General features: G+C 41.4%; 1 protein-coding gene across 1 annotated transcript in view; it reads right to left on the bottom strand.

Annotated features, from left to right (window-relative positions):
- EMILIN2 (elastin microfibril interfacer 2) overlaps nucleotides 1-15268 on the bottom strand; it is a 50423-nt gene extending 35155 nt beyond the window's left edge. The window contains exons 1-2 of the mRNA XM_081078700.1: nucleotides 14942-15268; nucleotides 14321-14443 (exon numbers count right to left, since the gene is read on the bottom strand). Coding sequence (XP_080934826.1) covers nucleotides 14321-14443; nucleotides 14942-15075 — 257 coding nt within the window. The 5' untranslated portion in view covers nucleotides 15076-15268. The remainder of the gene's footprint in view (nucleotides 1-14320; nucleotides 14444-14941) is intronic.
- Nucleotides 15269-27128: the final 11860 nt, after the last annotated feature.

Raw genomic sequence — 27128 nt, 5'->3', positions numbered from 1 at the left:
AAATTAAATTAAAAAAAAGAAAGAAAAATTACATAGATTGCATTATTTTTTATTTTAAAAATAAATAAAGCAATTAAATGTGTAGTGTAAGTAGTGGTTCCCATCCTCCTAATAAGCTGGGGCCTAAACCAGCCCATTACCCAAAGACTTCACTAAAAATGCCTTCAACCAGTTTTTGCAAATAAAATACATAAGCAAGCATGGTATTTTCAAAGAAACCACAAAGTTAATCTTTAAAATAATTCCCTATATTCTTAGTATTTAACTTTCTCAAAATGCACTTCTCTCTCTGGTCATTTTAATCCTCCCAATAACACCAAACCATCTTTATAGTCATATAACATGAACCTTCACAAAATGAAGCTGTCTCATATCACAGAGAGTCAATGTCACTTACATCTTGGCAAAAAAACTGAGATAGCCAGTTCAGGAATCTAAATGACCATTTATATCATTACCTTGGTTGATTTAACTGGAATCCACCATATCTTAAATCTTTATTTCAGCTGCAAGCCACTGCATTTTTATTTAGTATTAACAATCATTTTCAAAGAATACATATATATATATATATACATATATACATATATATAAATATATATAAATATGCTCCATTTTAAAAACACAAGCCATGGACGGTTGTTCAAACGTAAGGCTTCCATGACTGAAAACTGAAAAACAAACTCAGCACATAGGATTCTTAAAATGGGAGGAAAGACGAGCTAAAAAACATGGCCCTCCCAAAAATAAACCCTAATGTAAACTACAGACTTTGGGTGATTATGATGTGCCAATGTAGGTTCATCAATTGTAACAAATGCATCACTCTCGTGGGGATGTTGATAACGGGGGAAGCTATGCAAGTGTGGAAGAAGAGGGTATGTGGGAAATCTCTGTACCTTCCCCTCAGTTTTGCTGTGAAACTTAAACTGTTCTAAAAAAAAAACCAAAAAGCCTCAATAGAAAAATAAAGAAACAAGTGTTGGAGAGGTTGTAGAGAAAAAGGAACCTTCATACACTGTTGGTGGGAATGTAATTTGAGACAGCCACTATAGAAAACAGTATGGAAGTTCCTCAAAAAATTAAGACTAGAATTACCATATGACCCAGCTATCCCTCTTCTGGGTATCTCCACCAAAAATCTGAAAACATTTATCCGTAAAGATATATGTACTCCAATGTTCAAATGCAGCGTTATTAATGGTGGCCAAGACATGGAAACAACCAAATTGTCCTTCGATAGATGATTGGACAAAGAATATGTGGTATAATGGAATATTATTCTGCCGTAAAAAAAAGATGAAATACTGACATTTGCAACAATGTGGATAAATCTTGAGATTATTATGCTAAGTGAAATAATTCAGAGAGAAAAAGTCAAGAACCATATGACTTCACTGATATGTGGGATATAAAAATGAAAGAAACAAAGGAACAAGACAAATAAAAAAACCAAAAACTCATAGGCACAGACAACAGTTTAGTGGTTACCAGAGGGTAAGTGGAGAGGAGAAATGGTAGAAGAGGCTAAAGAGGGTCAAATATATGGTGATGGAAGGAGAACTGACTCCGGGTGGTGATATATATGTATCACAATGTGATATATACATGATGTATTACAGAATTGTACACTTGAAACCTATGTAATTTTACTAACCATTGTCACCCCAATAAATTTAAATAAATGAACAATAAAAAAAAAAAGAAACAACCCACATGCTCTCTCTTTCATCCATTCATTCAGCAAACATCTTTTGGCTACCTATCAGGTGGTATACAGGCACCACACTATGGCTTTCCTTGAACCAACAGTATCCAAAGTATCCAATATGAAACAATGACACTTATATGGAGACTGTATGGAGAATAACATCTAATTTTATTATCCATTATAATAGTCACCATTCTAATCTCAACTCAGCCAAAGACCAGTTATATCAGATAAAACCCCAAAACTTCTCTAATCCTCAGTTTCCTCTAAAATTTGGGATTTATAATATTTGCCTCTCTTCTGCCTCCCAGATGTTGGAAGAATAAAATTAGGCAATAGCTATGAAAACTGTGAAACTATAAAACTTTAAATAAATGAAATTTATAAACTGTGTGTATAGGCATATATATGGCAAAAATTTGCAATAAGATTAAAAATATGGGTTCCTTCTATAATAATGAACTCAACTGCTCATGTGAAAGATTATAATTGGTTCCTGATCACCGAAAGTGATGAACAATGAGGTCCTGATTGTCCCATGGATAAAAGCAATCCCGTCATACCACAGTCCATGAACTAATTTGCCTTCCATTGAAATGTGTGCATCTTTTTATCAATATTCTTGACAACTCTACAGGTTGCTCAGTGGCAGATTTTCCTACATCCTCAGAACCTGTGCAGTGAGTGCTATTGTACGTTAAGCGCAGAGGGCGTCACCTGGCCATTCAAACTGCATTGCTGCTTCTCCTCTTCTCCACAGCCAGATCAGCTTCTCCCATCACACCTACCTCAGGTTTGGCATGCACTGCAGCCAGTCTCCTGACAGTGACCCTCCTACCGCCCCTTGTGCCCACCCCACTCTCTCCCCTCTCAAGCCCGTTTTGCACACATTGACAGATCAACATTTTGAAGCATCCCTCTGATCGTGTCGCAGATCAAAAACTTCCCATGACTCCCTTTTGCCTAAACAATAAAGCCCAAACTTCCAATCTTGGTTGTTATGGGTTGAATTGTATCTGCTTCTCCCCAATAAATGTACGTTGATGTCCTCACCCCCAGTGCCTTAGAATGTGACCTTATTTGGAGAGGTGATCAAGTTGAAATGAGGTCATTAGGATGGGCTCTAATCCAGTATGACTGGTATCCTTATGTAAAAAGGAAATTTGGACAGAGATACACATACCGTGTTTCCCCGAAAATAAGACCTGGCTGGACCATCAGCTCTAATGCGTCTTTTAGAGCAAAAATTAATATAAGACTCAGTGTTATTTTAATATAAGACCGGGTCTTAAAATAAAATATAAAATAAAATATAATACCCAGTCTTATATATAATACAGGCCTGTATTATATAATACAATATAAGACCGAGTATAATATAAATATAATAAATATAATATAATATAATATAATATACCAGGTCTTACATTAATTTTCGCGCCAAAAGACGCATTAGAGCTGATGGTCCGGCTAGGTCTTATTTTTAGGGAAACACGGTAGATGGAAGCTGTTGGTAAAAGATAGCCATCTACACACCACAGAGGCCTAGAACAGATCCTTCCCTCCCAGTCCTCAGAAGAAACCAGACCTGCCAGCACTTTGATTTACTCTTCCCTATGGATGTCCCAACTCTAGCCCCTTGCTCATGCTCTTTATTGGCATATGCTGGCCTCCTCTCACATCTGCATGTATTTAATTAGAACCATCCTTCAAAGTCCTGCTAAAATGTCACCATGAGCAAATAAGTGCTCACATTCCCCCTAGCTGGAAACATTTTCTTCCACCTCTGAATATCCTCAGCTATTTGTGCAATTCTCATTTTTACCTTTTATTTTGTAATGATTTCTGTTTATGTCTAATTTCACCTACTGAACGTGAACTTATAGAGGGCAAGTAAGAGGTCGGGTTCCCTGCTGTGTCCCTGTGGGGCCTAGTCCTGTGCCAGGCATAAGCCCTGCACAAAGAAACTTATTTAATGAAAGTGAGTAACCAACAGCCTTCAAATAACGTCTTTTTTAAACCTATTGAGCTTTCTGCCAATTCAAAATGGCCTATACTAATTATGTAGCCTTAATCCAACATTTGCTAGGACTATCAATGTGAAATGTGGATTTTTTTCTCAATCATGGTTTTATCTAGTGTTCTACATCTGTTATATAGCCACCATCTTGATTGGTCTTTAGAAAAATCAGAGAAGTGACCTTACTATCAATATAAATGATTTTCTACACTCTGTATTTCACCCTGAGTCCTCAGCTACAAAACTACTGTATGCAAATGGTGATATACACATAACAAAGGAATACTAGTCCATAACAGAAAGTAATCAACTTTTGATATATAGTATAAAATGGATGTACTTCAAAACCATTATGCTGAATGAAAAAAGTCTAAAATAAAAGAGTACATACTGTATGACTGTTACACAAAACTCTAGAAACTGCAAACTCATCTGCGATGATGGGAAGCAGATCAGCCTGGAGAAGGGGTGTGTGGGGAGGAACTGGAGGGAAGGATTACAAAGGAATGTGAGAAAATTGGGGGGTAATGGAAATGTTCAATATCTTGATTGTGGTATTGGTTTCATGGATATATATATATATATATATATATACACACATATACATGTATATGTTAAAATATTAAACTATACAACTTTAAATACATACAGTTTATATAAATTATATCTCACTAAAGCTGGGTGTTTTTTTTTAAACAACTATATATATTTCTTCATTAGGGTATCTTAAAGTCTCTTCAGGACTGGGAAAGCAGAGTGCTAGATAATCTTGTCTTGACTATCCAATAATATCTCTCAGTTAAGTAGAAACCAAAACCAGCATCATTGAATCTTTTTCAGAATTTCAAAATGAGGATTTTACTAAAGTCTTTTTGTTTTGTAATGTATTAGATTACTCATCAGACACACACCAATTAATTATGTGTCTATTGGGAACTCAGTTCTATATTTATTTTTGCACTTTTAAAGGTATAGATCAATGATGAAGAAAAAAAAGTCAAAACAATTTTTTTATAACCACCTTCAGATTGGCATTTGGTATAAAATAACAGAAAATATCAAAGGCATAAATTAGCATTTTGAAAATCAGACAGTCTACTCATGGATTCTTTTCCCAGTGACACTTCTGACAAAGCACGTTTAGAGGATGCCTTGCTATCTGTTTCGGGAAACGAGCCATTAAAGAAATTTCTGCTTTCCCCTCTTGTGCCATCGGGAATCTGTGTTATATCTTTCTAGTTGTTTTTTACAAGGATAGAACAGAGTGACTCCCAATTATTTTGAGAATGGCCAGAGGATGATGCAACATGTTGGGATGAGAAAAGAGTGCATCATTTATTATGACCAAGACAGGGCTCTGATCTGGCTTTGTGGTCCTCTAAAGCTGCTGCGCCAGTTGAAACCAGCTGAAGACGTGGTAGGCCACCTGACACACAAACCAGGCCTGAACACTGTCAGGACAGCAGTCCAGATTCGAGATTCTGCACAGTACTCAGAAAAACTCTCTATGCCTCCCTGCCTAAGGTCTTAATTTCACCAGCATGTGAGAACTCTTTGGGTTGAAACTGACTGAGACAGAGAAACACTTTAATGGTGAAAAGATCTCCCAGTGAAGGGTTGGATTGTGAAACTCATCCCCACCCTGAGTGCTGTCGCAATCACTAACACAGCTTTCGAGTCCATTTTCGAGATAAGTGGAAAAGCCTGTTAGCAGAAAAACAAGTGGCATTTTCACCACTACAGTTTAGAAAAAGTTTTGGCCCTTATCTCGTTATCCTTTAACAGCATCCCTGTTGAGCAGATGTTGGAAACAACATGAAGCAAGAGGGAGATCTCTAGTACCTTGTTTGATAATGGACTGTGAGTGAATCTCTGTAAAAGATTACCGAATTAATCTCCCACATTCGGCAGACACTGTACAATCACAAATGTATATGAAGATGGGATAAGTTAGGAAAAAGTTGAGAAGCCTCAGAGTAAATTTCCTTTCATCAAAATGACCAGTTTGAGAAGGCGTCGCCTAAACCATTTGTCTCTTAACCAAATTTCTTTTAACCAAATGTACAATAAAATACACTGTCCTGAAAGTCTGACGCTGCAAAAAATAACTTTTAGGCGTATTCCCTAATCTTCTAACATTTTTTTAGGTGGAAAAAAATAAAAAGAGCAGCTGGGCCCTGACACACCCAGAAAAGTTTCCTTCTACAGCATTTTCAAACCAGGAATTTAGTTAGTTTGAACCCTCCTCACTTCTCAGCAGCCATTACCACTTTAAAACAGGAATGAAAGAAAACTTATTAGTGAGTTTCACTTTAAGCATTTCATTATTTTCCCTCCAATGCGAACTACCACCACGTTGAAAACTACTGTGTTCCTCTCTTGATCCTCCCAGGAAAATCATTCTTCATAAGAAGTGTCGTGCAGGGGACCCTGCTCACTGCGCCATTTGTCGTGCAGGGTCTCAGCTCCCACTCTCCTCCCAAGAACGCAGGACACGGTAAGGCCAAAAAGGAACACCCATGGCCAGTCATAAGTAGGGGAGTCATAGCACTATATTCTCTATATAGCACTATAGCGCTATATATCACCGGCGGCACCCGCCTCTCTGCAATCTGCTCTTGCTAGCCCCCATTTCTTTCTGCTAGCGTAGCCACAGCAGTTATATTAGTGGACAATGGCTTACGGGTTACAGCTGACGGCCAACTAGCCACAGCTGCTGGCCATCTGATCACAGTTGATGGCCATTTACTACCCGAGCCAGCACCTTTCAATGTGAGGCCGAGAGAGAGCCTGGAAACTGTTTTTGGGGGCTTTGTCCCCACAAGAAGTCACACTCGCATCACTTTATCAAGTGGTTCATTGTTACTTTTAAGTACCGAAAATGGCTTCATTAAGGACAGAATTAAGCAATTAATTCTGAGTAGTAAAAGCATTCTTATAACCAACAATAAATCAAAACATTTGGGTGACAGTCTGGAAGTAATGTGAACACTGGCCCAGTTTGTCAGTCTTAGGTTTTAAAGGACAGTGTGTAGAACACTGTGACTGTCGTATGCAGTACCTACCACATTGTTCATACTCAGGAAACATTAGAACACTTTAATATCAAAAACGAAAGCAGTGTGTTCATGTCCGTGGATCAGCACCACTCATAGCAGCCTGGAACACCCAGCTGACCTCTGTGCGGTTCTACCACCGGCACTCAAACACCTGCAGAACCAATAATCATTGCCCACAGGCACGGGAGCATTTACTTCAAATCAACTGTACTCACTTACCTACATTCCCTGAAGAAATTCTACTGCTGGCTCTGCTTCCAAAGCAGCCTCTAAGAGTTTAACTTCATGCTTAAAATTCAATTTTAGTCATTTCTTAGTTCACTGACTTTATTTCACTCTTTAGTACGGCAGTGTTTCTCTAACACGTCAGAAAGCATGAACTTCAAATTCAAAGCCCTGAAAGATAAGACCACCTGAGGAGGCAACAACACTCCCAACAAGCAGTGAGGAGTGAGTGTTCATTAGACATGACATTCCTGCTAAGTGTACTTACATGAATTTAATAGGGTGCTTTTTCAAAGTTCTGTCAGCTATGTTGCCTCTCTGGTAACACAATGATGAGGAAACTGTGCCTCAGAGAGGTCGAGGGACTTCACTGAAGTCACACAGTTTGGGGGTGGTGGAATTCAGGAGGCCAGAAACCAAGTTTTCTATCTCCTTTTCCAGAACAGGTTGACCACACTAGCCAGCCTCACGGGATTACCTCAGAGAATGCCTGCCCCTATCCACCTCACCTTTTTTTCCTATCTCAGAATTTTAATTCATTTACCAAATGCCATCGTGGTAGAATAGATCAGCGAAGGAAGACCAATTAAGGGGACTAAATCGGGTTTAACAACAAGCAAACTGTATTTCTTAAAGCCATAATCTCTATTTGAATCCCATTAATTTTTTTCTCAAAGATAAGAAAGGTAAAAATGTAGCCCGTAAGCATAATTCTTTTTCCAAGACTCCTGTCACTGTCCTACTTAATCTGGCTTAGCTTGTCATGAGAAAAAAAATAAAATAACGAGCATGGAAGTGTTCTGGAAACACCAAAAGGTTCTACAAACACAGCATCTTATCTGCTGGGAACCAAGGGAGAGGAAAAGACCAAAATAACAAAGAAGCTTGAAAGGAAGGTCTGAGATGTCTAGGGAGAACATGGGATACAGGCCCAAAAGGCTGTGAGGCTCTCAGGGTCTGGAGGCCGCCATGCACATGGTCACAAATGTCCTCCCATGCTAGCTCAAATGATTAAGGTTTTCTTCCATCCCAAGGAGCAAGGCCCATAACAGCCAATCGATTGCAAGATGTTTGTTTAAAAGTTGAAGCGAAAAAGAATCCCCTAAAGCAGGGGTGTCCAAACTGTGGCCCGTGGGCCAACTACGGCCTGCAATCCATTTTTTATTAGCCCGCAGCAAATTCCAAAAATATATTTAGTTTACTTAAATAAACCAGGTGAGGCAATACGTACTTCACCTCGAGTGAGTAGCCTGGCTGTTTGTGTATTTTGCCGCATATGGCCCTTGGTGAAAAACGTTGAAAAAAGTTTGGACACCCCTGCCCTAAAGCTATACACACAAGGAGCACGTTTTTGAATTGAATGGAATTTTGTTTCTGGAGATGCAGAAAATGTAGAATTGGCTCCAGAAGATGTAAGCCTGTATTTTCCCCCCAGTCTTAACTGTTCTTTGTTTAAAAGAAAAAAAAAAAAGAAAAGAAAAAGCTTTTTCTGGCTGAGATTGCTCCCTAATAGACAACTTTTCTTCCAACTGAATGACCATCTGCTCCCCTTGGAATCTGAGAATTACGGGAGTTCTGGAAAGTCAGCACTTAGAACTCACACCTGCTGCAAATTTGCAAATTCTTAGTCTGTGTTATCACAGCAGCACAGGCTTCTCCAGTTGGCCCCATCCAACCAAATCCCTCCCACAGCTAATGAGATTTTTTAAAAAGAGCTAATAGGTAAGTTTCTACTGAGATGCAACTCATCCAAGAAGGGGGTGGGGTGAAGGTGGGTACATGCTTCTATGCCCAAGTCAGTTTGTGGTATCAGAGGGCAGGAAGCTCCAGCCAGACCAGCAGAGCCTCAGCCTTGCGTTGGGAGGGGAAATGAATACAAGAAAATAATGCTGCCTGACATCTGGGATCCTCTGGTCTAACAAGGTACCAGCAAGGCAGCTGCTCTGCACACAGGACGCCCCCAAACGCCTCCAGTACTAACAGCACTTGGCTGGACCACTGCGAGCTGAGTGGGAGGTTATGTAATTATCTGGAATTACTGCCATGAGCACGAATGATGCATTACACACAACAATGCCTAGTCCAAGAAGGAGTAGAAAGATGGTGCTATTTCTACCAACCTGAGTAGCGGGGCCCTATGAAGCCTCAGGCCCTGACCTCCTCCCTTCCCAACTCACCAGAGGTGCCAACATCACAGCGCAGTGGGGCTGGTCTCTCGCTCTCTCTCTCACACACACACACACCCCTCGGGATACTCATCCCAAGGTGTGGGTTTATACAGCAAAGGGTTGCAGGGGTATGGAGAGGGAAGAGCGTAAGGCTTGGAGATAACAGACCTGGATTTGGAGCCATGCTCTGCTACTTCCTAACTACATGCCCTTCTGTAAAGATGGAAGGCAATGAACGCAAAGGGGCTCATCGACTTACATCGATGCACTCCAGGGAGATATTATAACTAACTCAGGCCCTGGACACTGCATTAAGCCTTCCAGGAAAGTCATCCAAACCAATACCCATGGAAAGAATTGTAAGTTGCTCACATTCCCATGTCTTCCGAAATGTGTCCCTAAACCCAGCTCATGACCAAGACAGACTCTCTCCAAGCTTACGTGCTGCTCCAGAGATTGCAGATTCAGAGACGTACACCTGCCAGGACCATCCTAGTGCAACATGGGTGGGTGGCAGTCTGATGTTAACAGGGCTGAACTGCTAATGGTTTTATAATTAATCACAAAAACTCTTCAATGCAATGAAATTTTAAAGGTGATTGGGCTTTCTTAATATGGGAGTATAAAGTAAAACAGTTAGCTCAGAGGGGGAAAAATCCTTAGAATTAAGAATTAGGAGTAAACGGTAAATCACTACTATCCAGCTTTATGCTACTTTACAGTCTACGAACAGCTGTCCCCTCCCTACAGAAGTCTACGTGATAATCCCCCTTAGCTCCTCCTCACGTCCTACTCAGCTGCCTTTTGGATTAGCTGAGGGAAGACAAGTCGGTTTCTGTTAAAGCAATCCTGTGCCTTGGGGACCCAGACCCCTCCTCACATCTAGTGCCAGAGAGACTGATTCTGACAGACAGATCCCTAAATTCCAAAATGAGTGAAAATGTTAATAAAAATTAAGAATTCTTTATACACAGGAATGGTATCACTAATTAAGGGAATGGGCTTTGAGTTGTTTTTCCAGAAGCATGTTTTTAACACCATCCCCTTATGATGGTGGCAGAGCTCAGGAATACCGCGTTTCCCCAAAAATAAGACCTAGCCGGACAATCAGCTCTAAGGTGTCTTTTGGAGCAAAAATTAATATAAGACCTGGTATTATATATTATATTATTATATTGTATTATATTTTATATTGTATTATATTATATTATACTATACTATGCTATACTATATTATATTATACTATTATAAAGACCCGGTTTTATATTACAATAAAATAAGACTGGATCTTATATTAATTTTTGCTCCAAAAGACACTTTAGAGCTGATTGTCTGGCTAGGCCTTATTTTCGGGGAAACAGGCTATATATGTGAGTGTCCCGAAGAGGCCAAGCTTACTGGCTCATACAGTTATCCTCCTCCACAACACTGGTCTTACTACCATCACCCTTTAAACAACTAGCCTAACAACCCAGGCAAATCAAATAAAATCTGCCAGTGTTTTATTAAAATAAGAAACCCTGTTCAGCATAGTAGTGTACATAGTCATTGTAGCAAATGACCCACAGTTAAGGGATTTAAGCGTGTGAACACACACACATGCACACAAACAGTTCTCACTTTCATATGGGAATTGCCTTCCATAAAAGAATGTAAATGTTCTTTATAATTGAGTATTGAGCAGCCTGCAGAAGGCACACACTAAAACACACAAACGCAATCTCCATTAACACAGGGACAGAGACCAACCAGCCCACAAAGGCCAGCAGCCCTGTAGGTGGAGGCAGCTCAGCCACCTATCATCATGTGACCACAAGCAAGGAACATCTTGTGCCCATTTCCTCATGGAAAATGGAGACAATGGTATTCATCTTGAAGGGTTGTGGCAAGAATTAAACTAATATATAGGATGAAAAGCCCTAACACAGTGCCTTACCCTCAGAAGGTACTTTAGTTTCATAATAATGATTGCTCAAAATGCCCACATATCATAAAAAAGCCCTCTCTGCTCCTAGTTTCAGATGTTGATACCCAAATTCATAATCTGGAATCTAAGACTGTTCACATATTCAAATGTGCATCATCAACTTTCTGGAAATGCCCATGGAAGCTTAGCACCTAATGATGTGGCCAGGCACAAACGTTCTCCTCTTGTGTGGACTTCCCCTCAAGCCCCTTGCTTCCTAGCTGATTCCCACCTCAGTCTCAGCATATTCAGTCTCTACCTTTGGCTTCTTCTTCACTTCTCTCTTAAAACATGCAGAGTTCTCTCTCTTGAAGTAATTCTTCACCTGCTTGGTTACTATCAACTCCCTTTTTCTATCAAAGCCTTTGAAACACATGTGATTCCTGGGTAATTGGGTTTCCTCACGACCCACTCCCTAATCTCACACCAACTACAATGCCCGTACCCCATGGACCTGGAACTGCCTCTTTTTTCATGAGCAAGTCTTCCTGCTAGCTAGCACCTCTGGCCTTTCTGGACCCCTCAGCCTCTTGGGGTCTCCAAAATGGAGTTTCCTCCTCCAAATCCTGGCTTTAAAAATGAACAAATAAAAACAAAAAAGAAATAAAATAACAACAACAAAAGAAAAAGAAAAAACAAATCCTGGTTTTGCTGTCTCCCCTGGCCTGGCTTCTCTTTCTCCTTTCCCTCCAAGCCCTAAACAGACCACAGCTCAGCTCTGCTCCAACTCTACCAAGGCCTTACTGGCTCACCCTGCCACTCCCAGAGGCCCAACTGTCAACAGCTGCAAAAATTCATTTCTAGCTCCTGCGTCTTGGCCAACCGCCAGTCCTGTTCAGGCACACCTCAGAGATACCGCGGGTTCATTTCCAGACCACCACAAGAAAGCGAGCATTATAGAGCAAGTTGTAATCATTTTGCTGGTGAAGGTTCTTGGTGAAGGGTCTTGCCTTCAATTTGTAAAAATCACAACACCTGTGAAGTGCAATCCAACAAGGTATACCTATAACTCTAACACCACCCAGAAAGCAGCCCTCAGTCACTCCAGGATTAGGATGAGGCTCCAAAGAACCTTCACTTCCACAGGTCTCAGGTTTCAAGGATCAAATAAATACCTCACCTGACAGTACCTGTGAATTGGGAGAAGTTAGGCTTCTAGACTCATCAAAAACACCTGGGAAATTCCGTGCTAAACAGCCATTCTTCCTCTTTAACATTAAAGAAACATTTCTTTAAACGAAATGTTTCCCCCTTTGCCTTCATTCATCCACTAAACTGCAAAGTTTAGTTGAAAAATAAGGTAAACCATTCCTTTCCTGTCTCTAAAGAAACAAACAAAAAGATCAAGACTGAATTAGCTGCTTAAATTAATTTCAAGATTTTCAGCTTGATCAGCTAAAACAGTCTGTTTTTATTTTTTAAATTTCACACTTACAAAGCAGTACTTAAAATGTGAAAACACACTTGAATTGTTTACATGTTTACTGAAGAAAAATACTGAGGTCACTTATTTTGGTTTTGTTTAATAAAACAACAGAAACATCTGTATATTTAATAGCAAGTTTTTGTTGCCCTTCCCATTGGGTGGCATCAATACACTCCAACTGCCTTTCATTAACCTGCTGATCTGCAGGTGATTTGCTCCCCACTTGAGACAGAATTTGTTTCACTGAGTTTTGGTCAAATACAAAAATTAAGTCATCGTTTGATTTTCCAAGCACTAAAATAATTTCAGAAATTTTTGTAAATCATTTAAATGAAAAGCATTACCTCCCCAAAAGATAAATTATTTATTTCTGAGTTGTTACAAGTAAGCATTAAGGTTATAGCAATGCACAAAATGCTGTTCTTGTGGAAAACAAATGAAACATTACTGACTAACAATTCTAATTTTAAAGAAATCCATTCAAATGGCATGTCTCTACCACAGTGTACAACTCTTACTTGGTTCTCCGTTCACTGACTGCTGGCCATTGACTATGAGGTCTGCATTTTACTGACTAGAGATGCAGGCAGTGTGATAGTACCGCATCCCCCTGACAATCTACCCAACTCAGTGTGACAGCCAGCGAGTCCACGTCAGCCTGTTTCTCTGTGTATTAAAAAGTAGGGATCGCTTCTAAGTCCTTGGCCTAACAGGAATTCTCCCATTCCTGTTTGCAACACCCACCATAGCCCATGGAGGGTGATTTAGAAACCACCTGCACCTCACCTGCCTGAAGGCTCATCGACTGCCTTCCGGAATGAGGTTTCCTGGAGTACAAGTTTCAGTCTGTCCCTTTGCTTTGCCAAAGACAGATCTGCCTACTGGCTATTATTCTTTGCTGTAATGACAACTGTGCTCTAAGACAAGCAACTTATTCGTAGGGGAAAACAAATTCAACTATCACATGTGTTCCCCAACAGCCATTTATTCACATCCACTCATCCTCGGATGTCTGACTTACACAAAAACACAAAGACTTGGCCGGGTGACAGTTGAATGAGTGTGAGGTATTTAACGGAATCTGTACTCTATTGCATCGCTTCCTTTTTTTTTTTTTTAAAGATGGTGAAATCTTTATAAGCAAAAAGATGATGAGTTCTTCCCCTTGTTTTTAAGAACCATTCTCTCCTGACAACCTCCTAGCCAATCCCCAGATCTAACTTGAAAAAAACGATGACACTCTTTTCAGCAAGTTATTCCTGGGACGTTAGAGATCTACAACACTGGAAAATGTCAGTTTTATGGGGGCATCTGGACAAAACCGCCTGTTTTAGGACACTCAGTTAATCCTACATTAAACAATTTTAGCAGTATGCATTTTGGAATCTCTGTGCCCCAGAACACACAATATGGATCTAATTAGGTCCAGCTGCCTTAGGTTAGTAATAAAATTGAAAGAGAAAAAGAGAAGTGGGGGTGGGGGCTTTGTTCATCCCCTCCTGTACCCTGGTGATCACAAGCTCGCAAGTCGAACGCATCCTCAAGGCTCACTCAGGGCAACATACACTTACTTCTTCAATACCCCAGCGTGCCCGGGACCTCGCTTAGCGCTTAAACTTTTCAGCTACGGAGGCTTCACCTGCTCTGGAAGAGATTTAGGGACGGGCTGGAGCCCCACGCTCAGACCCCACCCCCACCGCCTCGGCCGCGGAGCGCCCCGCAGGCTCCTCGGCTCCAGGACTTACACCAGCGCGGACGGACAGGGCATCTGGTTCCAGGCACAGTTGTACTGCGCCTGAATAAAACTCTCACTTCCTTCCATCACAGAGCAGCTCACATTCTTGTTCACGATGTAGGCGCACCAGTTCCTGGGGTGAAGAAGGGAGAGGGAGAAAGGCATGGTATACATCCAGAGGACAATGAGCCTGGGGGAGAGGGGACAAGCTGATACAGCAGCGGATGGGGCCAGGGTCAGGAAGGTCGTGGTCTCTGTGGAGGCGGGAGCTCAACAAAACGGACGGAAGGGTGAGCGGGTGAGCCTTTGGAGAGCGTGCACCTTTTCCCGACAAGGGACAGTGAGAAGCATCCCAGAAACTCCAATAATTCCTGGGAGGAGTTTTCTGATGGCTCTGCTTTGTGGGACACTCCCTGCGCCCCACAGCCCGGGAGGAAACGCTGCTTGAGGCGCTGGCGAGGTCACCCGGGAGGAGGGGCTGCCCCGGGCAACCCACGGGGCACCTCAGGGACTGCTCACCGCCTCTGGCAGGGCAGCTTCGGGGTCCCGGGACGGGCATGCGGGGACCCGGGGCTCCAGGAAGGAAGCAGCCTCGCCGTCCTGGGGACCGGGAGAGGGGCCGCGCACTTACTTGCTCCTGGCTCCGGGTTGCGCGGGGAGCTTGGGTTGAGGGCCGGCGTGGCACAGCCCCGCGCCGCCCAGGACCAGCAGCGCCAGCGCCCAGCACCAGGGCGCGTGGGGCCGGGGCCGAGTTCGAGGCCACATTCCGCGTGCGACGGGCGCTCCGCCTGCTGGATCCCGAGCGCGGCGGGTAGGGGCGGACGCGCAGGGCTGCGGGCGGCTGGGGCGCGGCCGGAGACGGCAGGAGGCTCGGGCGCTGCAGGGCGCCCCACCGCGCTCGGTGGCCGCCCCCTCCGGCTCTCACTCCCACTTCTCCTTTTCCACCCCGTGCGCCCGTGCTTCTCCTTGGTCCCTCAATGACGCACAGGTCCCCCCGGGTGCCGCCCTCTTTATTTCACTTCCCTCTCCGAAACGTGACTCTCCCTCCACCACGTCTCCCTGTCTCCAGTCCCCTTGCCTCTCTGCAGGGGGCTTGGGGGTGAAAGGGCTAAAGGGGTAGGGAGAAGGGTCTGTGTTACAGAATTTCCAATTACTCATTCCTTTGGTCTCTTCCCAGCAGCCGGGCAACTCCGCCTCCCACCTTCCAACAGGCGCGGTCCGGCCCCTCGGGAAGTGGCCGAAGTCGGCAAGTCACAGTCCTCAAGTTGGGCCTGGGTGCCGGCTTCCCAGTGTGAGAGGGACATCTTTATCAGTCCTTTATCAGAAGCGACTCGGATTTCCTCCTCTGGCAAGACGTGGCCATTCCCCCACATTTGGACTTAGGAGAGTTTAGGGGGAAACGAACACGGATCCTCTTCTCTTTCTTTACCCAACTCTTATCCATCCGTTTAACAGTTTCCAAGTCCACGTGCAGGGCAGCAGAGGACAGTAGAAGGGACAGCCCCACCCCTTCCCGACAGCTTCTGAAGCGCAGCAGCAGGTTCTAATATATGCAACACTAATCTTTGAAAGGCAATCTCAGGCTCTGCCTCTGATGTCCTTCTCTGAACTTCCTTTTTCTATCAATATTAAAACCATTTACTCCACAAGTCACCTTTGCTTCTGAACAGTTCAGACACTGTTAGCCATTTGTCTTTTCACTTGCTTGAATTATTTTCTGCCTGTTCATGCGTTACTCTTATCTCTACCAATTTCTTTGGGGGATGAAGCAACTCCACAGAAGAATGTTACATAAAATCCAAAACAAAGTGTATTCTCAGGGTGTTGGAGAGAGCTATGTATTTGAGTTAACTCGCTGCATCTAACAAACACTAGAGTGAGGTTATTTGCAAACTGCATAGATTAACTGTAATATCTGTGAGCTAACGGGACACTGTTGGCTGGGAATTAAGCGGACAATATAGCTTTGCTGCGTTCCCTACAAAATGAAGCCATTGGTCCATTTTATTTCTAATATGCTTTGATGGGGATGTTGGGTCTTTGGATTTGCAAATGGAAGAAAGTTCCCTAAGAGAAACTTTGTAAGAGCCAAGCAGAAAATTAAACAATGTAAGGACATAGTCTGCCCATGAACTTTCTAAATGGAAGATCATGCAAATAATGGACTGATGTCATCCCTGCCTTCAAAAGAGCCACCCTGAGGGGAAAATAACAAAAAGGGATAAAGAGTTGTCTTGAGTAACCAATCTATATCTTTCTGTGTGACTTCACTGTCCTCCCCATCCTAACACCATTTTTGTTCATGAAGTGTCATAGAGAAGAAACAGCATCGAAATGAAGAAGAGTGACAGAAGGAAAAACTGAAGAAAACACACAAGTGTGTATGTTTACAACTAACAGCTAACAACCACAACTCTTCTTCAGATAATTCTCAAACTTGAGAGTGAAGTTGAATTGATCAAGTCAAATCTATTTTTTTTCCATTGAATCAGAGTCATACTAGGAAGCTATATTCTTGTCCCAGAGTTTGAAGACTAACTTTTCATTGAGATGACCACTAACTAATCATCTAAATGGCATTTATCGGTAATAAATTTGACTCTGAGCGTCCATTCCATGCTAGGCATTGTGCAAAAATATTGGGGATTCACAAGTGAGCCAAAACTGACATGGGCTCTGAGTTTCCAGAGCTTCCAGGCATTCCTGTGCAATGAAGGGTGTAAAGTTTCTGCGGTATAGTCAATTCAGTGAGATAATATTTGTCACATGTGTTTCTCTAGACACAAGTCCAAATGTACCCACTGTGGGGCTGCTCTGGAAGGTGGAAGAAGAGTGTTGGCTTTCAGGAAGACTTGAGGTGAAGACCCCAAGAAACCCTCTTCCCTTTCTCTTCTCTAGCCAGAGGAAGGGGCACATCAAACTCAGGAACCAGAGAGTCCTCCAGGAGGCAAAGAGAAGCTTTCTGAGGATAGAGAGAGCTTAAGCATGTTAGGAAACAGACTAATTGGGCAGGTCATCTGGCCCCAGCCATATGCAGTAATGTGGACATAATTGGCAGAATGCTGCAAGTGTGAATTCTTTATAAGCCACCAACTACCTTAAGCAAGCTCTTGAAAACTGTAAATTTCCTATAACAAATCTGAAGGAATTTCTTCCATTTTTAAAAATAGAAGTGCCTTATTGTAACTTGCACTCTTGATTTTGTGACCAATTTACCTAAAGCAAAACTGCAAAGTAAAACTACTTCATAAAACCCGTTTGCTCACTGTTGGTCATGATAAAAGGTGCTCATCAGGGTCTGCACGTGGGGGCAGTTCTCATGAAGTAGTGAGCCTGCTGGGCCCCAGAACACTTAGACTCCCATTCAGCTGCCTGGGGAAGGAAGATGGCTGATCATTATCGAAGCAGCAGACTGGTACATTTTCCCCACCCCCATGCTCAGTCCTCTGGGCACAAGACATTAAGATGAAATTATCTTGCATCAAGGATGCGGTCAAGAGTCATAAGACTAGCCTGGGCGTCCCACCCTTTTCATTCCTCGTCTTTGCTTTTTAAAACAAACAACAAAAAATTTCCCCCTGATTTCTAAATGTACTTTTAAGTGTCTTTACTGCTTCTCTGTGCCGCTTATCTAACGATGAAAACAGAAAGTTCTTGTAGACTGTATATCTTGAATAAATTTTGATTGCAAAGCAATGCACCCTAAGAAAATGTTTTACACATTCATAAGTTAGTGATAAGATGCCCTTCATTCTTAAAAAAAAAAAATGCAGTTTGGAAGAGAAAAAGAGACAGAAATGTCTCTGAGAAAAACTAACTGGCTGCACTGTCTAGCTTGGTCACTGTTTTGGAATGCCAAGGTTCAGTTTGTGGATGAAAAGAGGCCACATACTAAACCTGACAAGCTCAGGGTGGGCCTGCAAGGTAGGCCTTACAAACTCAGAGACGGAAAGTCACCACATTGGGTGGTCTGAACACAAATATTTCTAACTAAAAGCGAGTCATAGTGGGTAGTCATGTCCTAGGCCTGTAGCTTCCTTGACAAAGGTCCATCTTTACCTTAAGTGAGCCTGTCTATTGTCTTTTTGCATCTAAGATAGCATACCTTTGAAATATCAGAGTACTTTCCTTTCCCAGACCCCTTAATGTATACTCACCGCACTAGAACACTAGACAGAGAGCCCCTCATTATTATCTCGTTCCCCTCATACTATCTCTATGTGCTGTGTTAATTATTAACTATCCTATACCCATCAATGTAAAAACAAAAGTATGTGTTTCTCCATTTTACTTTTTATCTTATCCCAGAGATTTCCCCACTTTGCCTTCTCCTACCCCGTAATCTATCACCAATGGATTTCATATAATCCTCCTTATGACTCCTCCTTTGATTCTAATGTATAAAATAAACTACAAAATTGCCATTCTCCAGAGCATTTTCTCAATCTGTTGAGATTTTGCTTCCTGGCAATTGTCATCAGTTGGCTCAATTAAACTCACAAAAAATTTCTACAGGTTTGGACATTTCTTACATGAACAGGTTGATACAATTTTGTTTACCTCCATTTGACAAAGGATTGCATTGGATAAGGCAACTTCAGAATGAATTCAATGAATCCCCAGACTTCAAAATTTACAAACAATAGCTACTTTCCTGTCTTCTTAAAGGCTTTGCTCAAATAGACTGAAACAGAATAAAAACCTTCAATTTTTCTTAACTTACTTATTTGCAAATATCCCATTTACTATTGACAAGGAGAAAATTCTGAGATATCCTAAATTAAATTACAGCAAGCCAGAGGGTGGAAGAAAGAGACAAGAGAGGTTAATCAGTTAACAACTGCAGGACAAAACCAATAAAAGACTGCTTGCATTCCTGAATGTGTGTTGGAATTTTAAATTAATTTCCAAATTACCACTTCTGAGATTATCTAAAGGGAATAGCCGAAAGCCACTGTGCCTTGGAGCCTCTACTTCTAGCTTACACAGGACCTTTCCAATCTGCTGCCCACAGCCAATCCACAGGAGCAAACACCTCCTCCGTAGGGACTCTGTGCCTCTCCTTGAACTAGCTCTACATCACCGTCTCCCACCCCCTTTATTTATGGCCAATGTAAATTCTTTTAAAACAATTTACGTCTTTCTTCCCCAAATTGATTCTATAAAAAAAGCCCATCAACACCAGGGCAGTGGACATGTTTGTCTCTTCCGTGTAGCCATGCTGCTGGTGGCTCAGACATCATGCCCCAGGACCTGGTCTTTTCCTTGCTAGCAATGGCCTAATAAGCCCTTTCTTTAAAAAAAAAAAAAAAAAAAAGAAAGAAAGAAAGAAAGGTTTTGGCTGTGAACGTTTTTTACTTAACACTACATAGCTAAAGATTCAGAATCTCAATATCTTCTGAATCCAAGACTGATTTATTTATCAATTGATTGATTTGATGACATGTTAAGGATTCTGGCCATTATTTTAATCATCTTTGTTGAGAGATGCCAGGAGCAAATTTCCCTTATTGAGAGATCCACAACGGAAGCACACTGTGCCTGCTTCCTTCCATGAACGCATTAAAATTACAACTAAATTATAGAAAAATCAACCTGGAGAACCAACTAAAGTCTAGATGAACAGAAGGTTTATAACTAAGGACATAAAAAAGAAGCCATGTGAAGACTGGTAGGAAGGGCAGAGATGTGAAATGGCTGGCTCTACACCTCCGTGTGGCAAATGAGAATCAGAAGGAATATCTTGGCTTTGGGGGTTCTCCCTGGAGGAATGAACGATCCCAGCCCCACAACATGCTTCCCAGACCAGAGTACTGGTGCTGGGAAGAGGAGCCCCCCACAATATCTGGCTGTGAAAATCAGTGGGGATTCCAACCATCTGGGTCAGATGGCATGCTGTGGGAAAGCCAGATATTCTCTTAAAGGGATTACCCAGACTTTTTCATTCACAGGCACTCACCCTGGGCTCTGGGAGAGGGACAGAGACTCAGTGGGCATCGGAGGCATGCGAGGGACAGACTAGGTTGTATGGCCTTAGGGCGAGGGCTGGAGGACAGTCTCCATTTTCCCTGTGTGAGGTCCTCCTCCCATGCAGCCAGTAGGCAGACTATCTTTCCTGTGTTGAGCCCGCCCCTACATGGCCAAATCTGAATCTGAATTGGTCTGGTGAGCTCCACTGGGAACCCCCCCACCCCAACTCTCCCAACACCATTGCTGGACACACTTTCTAGGCAAGCAGCCAGCTATGCCTACATTGCACTCTTTCTTGGAAAACTATTGGAGTCCGTGGGCCCCAAGTGGGCAGCAACTGGCCTCGGTGTGCTCAGGGACTTTTGCTGAATAGCTCCAGACTCAGCACTGGCACTAAATCAGAATCTACATTAACCTGGTGACCAAAACTGTTCCCACTCTAGTGACTCCCTGAGACCCTGCCTCACCCAACCTATATACTGCATGAGACTTTATCAGTGGCTGAACCTTAAGGAAGCTGGCAAGTGGCAGCAGGCCTTGGGGAGTCCTGGCTTTTTGCAAAGTTACCGCAGCCCAAGTACTGGTGGTAGACATCCTTGGTTCGCAGCATGGCCTCTCCCACATGCCTCCAGCTTCAGCACATGAAGCAAACAACTGCAGATCACTTTGTAACTCCACCCAGGTAGCTCCTGGGCAGTCATAGGCAGTGGGTGACTTGGGCCTGCACCAGAGCCCTTCCTAAGAGGCCCCATAACCAGCATACTTGGAGGCTGGCTTCAGAGCACAACAGAGCACCACCCAATAAGCTCCACAAGTGGCACACACAAAGGGCAGTCTCAGCAGGCACCAGAGCCCACTGGGGCGAATCTCACTTAATGGGGTAAGCCCCCCACATAACAGACCGTAAGCTGTGGACATGGCCAAACCCCACAGCCAATCAGCCTGAGGGTCAATCCCACCCACTTACATGCCAATAACAATCAAGGTTCAGCTATGACAGGATGGAACACACAATCCACACAAGGGACACTCCTGGAGCACCTGGAGCACCTGGAGCAAATGAACAGGGAGACTGTGCCACTGGGCCCCACAGGGCACCTACTACATAAGGCCACCTGGCCAAGACTGAGATCATAGCAGATCTACCTAATACATAGAAACAAACACAGGGAGGCAGCCAAAATGAGCAAACAAAGAAATATGTCCCAAATGAAAGAACAGAATAAAACTCTGGAAGGAGAACTAAATGAAATTGAGGCAAACAACCTACCAGATACAGAGTACAAAACAATGGATATAAGGATGTTCAAGGAACATACTGAGAACTTCAATAGACATAGCAAGCATAATAAAGGACATAAAAACCATAAAAAAGAACTAGTCAGAAATGAAGAATACAATAACTGAAACGAAGAATGCACTAATAGGAATCACCAGCAGAATAGATGAAGCAGAGGACTGAATCAGTGATTTGGAAGAAAAGGTAGGAGAAAACATCCAATTGGAACAGCAAAAATAAAAAAGAATCCAAAAAATAAATAAACAAATAAAAGTAAGGATAATTTAACAGACCTTTGAGACAACATCAAGAGTAACAACATTCTCATTAGAAGGGTACCCAAAGGAGAAGAGAGAAAGCAAAGAATTGAGAAGCTATTTGAAGAAATAATGACTGAAAACTTTCCTAACCTGGCAAAGGAAATAGATATACAAGTCCAGAAAGTGTAAAGAGTCCCAAACAAGACTAACCTAAACAGGCCCACACCAAGACACATAATTAAAATGACAAAAGTTAAGACAGAGAATCTTAAAAGCAACAAGAAAAAAGCAACTAGCAACGTATAAGGGAGCTCCCATAAGATTGTCAGCTGATTTCTCAACAGAAACTTTGCAAGCCAGAAAGGATTGGCAGGAAATAGTCAACGTGATGAAAAGAAAGGATCTACAACTACTACCCAGCAAGGCTATCATTTAAAATTGAAGGACAGATAAAGAGCTCCCTACACAAGAAAAAGCTAAAGGAGTTCGTCACCACCAAACCAGTATCACAAGGAATGTTAGAGGAACTTCTTTAAGATGGAAAATAAAAAGATCAAAATTATGAATAATAAAATGGCAATAGCTACATACTCATATCAACAATTACTTTGAATGTTAATGAATTAAATGTTCCAATCAAAATACATAGGAGGACTGAATGGATAAGAAAACAAAATCCTTACATATGCTGCCTACAAGAGACTCTCTTCATGTTGAAAGATACACATAGATGTAAAGTAAAGGGATGGAAAAAGATATTTCATGAAAATGAAAATAAACAAACAAAAAAAGCCGAGGTAGCAATACTTATACCAGACAAAATAGACTTTAAAACAAAGGCTATAAGAGGAGACAAATAAGGACCCAGTAATCCCACTTCTGGGTATTTATCTGAAGAAACCCAAAACACTACTGTGAGGGGACATGTGCATGCATGTTTATTACTACATTGTTTACAATGGCCAAGATGTGGAGGCAGCCTGGGTGTCTGTGTATAGAAGAATGGATAAAGAGTAGGTGGTACATATATGTAATGAAATATTGTTTGGATGTGGAAAGAAATGGGTTTTTGCTATCTGTGGCAGCATGGATGTACCTGGAGCGTATTGTGCTAGTGAAGTGTCAGACAGAGAATGACAGAGGCAATGTGATTTTACTTCTATGTGGAATCTAAAGAACCAAATAAATAAACAAAACAGAAACAAACTCACATATATAGAGAATATTTTGATGGTTGTCAAATGGGAGGGGGGTTGTGTAGTCACACAGCAGCCTAGCCGTCCGTCCCCTCCAGTCTTTCCTTAGGGAAAGATGACCCTGCGGGATTGTCCCTCATTGGGGTTGAGTTTATGTTATCCGAAGTCTCCATGTTTGGTCCTTGTAAACAGGGTCTGCAGTCAAAGACGAGTAAGTTTCCTCATGGGAGGGACGACTTAAGCCAGACAGGACCCCCCTAGAACCCCAAGAGTTAGCATAATAAAGTTAGGAGGTAGTTGTACCCCTCCTCTAATTCTTTCTGAGATGCTGCTGATGCATGCCTCAACTATTGTCCTGCACCCTCAAGTGTAAAGGACCCATTGGAGTGATAAGTTCTCGCTCTTCCTGCTTGGCTCATGGGATAGTTTCACCTTGTGAGACTTGCTCCCCCAGGGATTGTGTACACTGCACCTTGGTTACTTAGAGATGGTGTGCATCGGTTGCTATGGGACAATTATGGGAATTGGAAAAATGTTTGTCATGTGGTGTAAGAGTTTCACAGACCCTGCCCCTGGTCATGTGATTTATATTGTAAAAAAATCAATAAATACCGACAGTGACCCGATTCGGGTCTCTAGTCTCTTGAGGCTGCGAGTCCCTTGGTCCTCTGTGATTTAACTGTATTTGAGTCTCTGTCTGTTTATTATAATTTAACTCTCGCCGCCTCCCTCGCCTTCCCACGGCTTGTGTTGTGCAGGTCGCAACAGGGTTGGGGATGTAGGTGAAAAAAGGAGAAGGGATTAAAGAGTACAAATTGGCAGTTACAAAATAGTCATGGGGATGTAAAGCATAGGGAATACCATCAATGATATGGTAATAATTATGTATACGTAATGCCAGGTGGGTACTAGGCTAGTCAGAGGGATCGCTTCTTAAATTTTATAAATGTCTAATTATTATGCTGTACACCTGAAATTTATATAAAATAATATTGAATCTCAACTCTAATTGAAAAAAATTAAATCAATCAATCAATCAATAAATAAGAAAAAAATTACGCACATAATTGATTTTAAAAGTTCCCTATATTGATCAGGAGTGTGTGCATTAATATATTTTAAACTATCACCTGAGAACTTCAAAACTTTGAAAAGTTAAAATCATGCCTTAACTCATGCATAAAAAAAAATAGTGTTTAAGAATTCATGCAACAGAGTTAGTGTACTGTTCAAAATTGGGTACCCTCACTTCCCTAGCAGAATGATCTCAGACAAATCAATAAGCCTCTCAATCCGTCATTTCCTTCTCTAAAAATAGGACTGCCTCATGTGGCTGCTGGGAGGATTAGGTGAGTTACCTAATTGCTTAACACAGTGCCTGAAACACTGTAAGTGGAGAATAAACATTCACAATGTTATTGTTACTCACTACTTCAGCATTGCAACAAATTTGCAATCAGTTTCCAGAGCTTTGTCATCATTTTATCGTGTTAACAGATGTGGGAAGCTGACCATCTACTGTAGTTTTCTTTCCAAATAAGAAATATAAAGAAGTGGCTATCAAGAAGGCCTGTGCATAATTCAAGTAGAATGATTACTTGTAAATGCGACAGACAGGAATGGAATGCTGATCTCTTGACTTCTAGCCCAGTTTTCTCTCTCCTGCTCCCCAAGAGAAGACAAATAGCTCAGCTTATTGTTTGGGAGATTTCATCCTATATACCAGGTCTGCCAATTAAGTTTGCAAACTTGTTGCAACGATGTTGCTAACCTTTTTTGATATCAGAGGGATTATTCATTATGAATTTGTACCAACTGGACAAACAGTTAATCAATTTACTGTTTAGAGGTGTTGAAAAGGCTGCGTGAAAAAGTTAGACGACCTGAACTTTTCGCCAACAATTCATGCCTCTTGCATCATGACAATGCACCAGCTCACACTATGCTGTCTGTGAGGAAGTTTTTAGCCAGTCAACAAATAACTGTATTGGAATACCCTCCCTACTCACCTCATCTGGCTCCCAAAGATTTCTTTTTTACCCAGAGATAAAGGAAAGATTGAAAGGAAGACATTTTGAAGGCATTCAAGAAATCAAGGGTAATATGATGATAACTCTGATAGCCATTCCAGAAAAAGAGTTCCAAAATTGCTTTGCAGGGTGGACTAGGCACTGACATCAATGCATAGCTTCCCAAGGGGAGTACTTCCAAGGTGACCATAGTGTTATTCAGCAATGAGGTATGTAGCACTTTTTCTAGGATGAGTTTGTGAGCTTAATTGCCAGATGTATTTCAAAGAAATTTAGTTTAGGGCAATTCAATGAAATCTTTGGGAGGATTAATAACTCCACAAAAATAAACTTAGATCATCAGGCAATTCAATCATGAATAACTTCTTCTTCCTCAAAAAGATGAAATTAGTTACTAATTCCATATCCCTTAATTTTTTTTCAGATGTTTCTTAGTTCTAAGAATGCTTCCTATAGCTAAATATAGTCCAAATACTACATTTGAGAATTTATTGTTGTCACACTTATGGTATGGTTTGAACACACTTTTTCTTCATAAGAAATCACTAACAAAAATAGGCTCTTAGAATTTTGTTTCTTTCCAAGAGAGCTATAACAGTTTAGGAAATAATGTCTTCATTTTTATGAGCCACATCAAACTATGTTGTATGTAGTTCATTATTTATTTATGGAATGAGAATTGCTTGTTTTGGAATCAACAAAATGTCTTATATAGGTAGAATGAGTTTGATGATTATAAAATAAGTTATTCAATTTTAGCACAATCTTGGTCCATAGTCATTAGAATAGTATTCACGAGCAAATTAACTCTTTCTAGTATTTCAGGTTGTGCAGTTCTAAACAATGGTTTGAGTATTTGAGTATAGTCAATTTTCATTATTTATTGTACTATGTTCTACAAAGTTGCTGTGAACACTGAATTAGTGAATACAGAGAATTGCTCCTAGGGGAAATACAGGGTAAGTTTCTACAATGTTTTTGTCAACCAATGAATACATAACCTTGTTTAAGCGTGTTTCTATTAAAGACATCTTATTTAGTATATATTATTGATTCATTAACATTGAACTCAGGGCTAACACCACTGTAACTAATGCCTGAACTAACATGTAGTTTCTCCATAAGGCACATCACAGCCTTCTTGTGTTTAGAAACGCTGGGCAGCACTTCAGCACTATGCTTGGGGGCCATTTTAAACAGTGAAATCACTGACAAAAAGTACAAAAATGCAAAAGAAAATGTAGCACTCTATTTATCATGAAAAGGACACTTGTTTATAGTATGAGAGCTAAAACAAGAAGGCAGAGCCTTGCCTTGCAGGACCTCAACTGGGAGAGAGCGCATTGGGCAAGTCAAGTTTTTCACTGCTCTGAGCAAGTCCACAAATGACCATGAAAGTGCTACAAGTATTGCTATTGGAACTACAAATATATTTAGTGAGTAGGCTAATTCACAAATACAGAATCTAAGAATAACAAAAGTCAACTGTATTTCAACTTAAATCTGGGAACAATAAGAAAATGTGTTTGGGGGGATAAGAAGATGTTCTTGAAATTTTGTGGCCGTCCAATGATTTATTTTTGTCAGTAAGCATATTGAGGAAGTTTTTCATATTGAATACTATACCAAGCAACACGGAAGCCAGAGAGAAAACAGATTTAGTCTTTTATTATTTTAACTGACTGGGAAGAAAGACACACAAGTATGAAATGACTTCAGAACACATACAAAGTTACATTCAGTAAATAGAGTACAGCATAGTTAAGACAGTGTACCTAAGTGATAATGAACATATAGAGCTGGAGGCAATCAGAAAACGTGAATTTTAAGTAGGAAAGACCATGGAAAAGTGTGGGTTTAAACTGAGTATTTTATTTTTGTTTTGTTTTGCTTTAAATCAGCTATGATATGTAAAATGAATGTGATTGAAAGAAAGGAAGCAATTGCAATTAATGTGACACTGTACACTGTATGTTTTTAAAAAACAAAGGCAGGGCCCAGCTAGTAGATTATCTAGACTAAGGTATGTGGTTTTAGAAGTACCCAGGAGGTAGGTGAGGCAGGGAAGCCAGGCAGGATTGAG

This window comes from Rhinolophus hipposideros (assembly GCF_964194185.1).
Source record: "Rhinolophus hipposideros genome assembly, chromosome: 17".
NCBI lineage: Eukaryota > Metazoa > Chordata > Mammalia > Chiroptera > Rhinolophidae > Rhinolophus > Rhinolophus hipposideros.
Note: the sequence above shows the minus strand (reverse complement) of the source record. Positions and strands in the feature narration are given on the sequence as shown.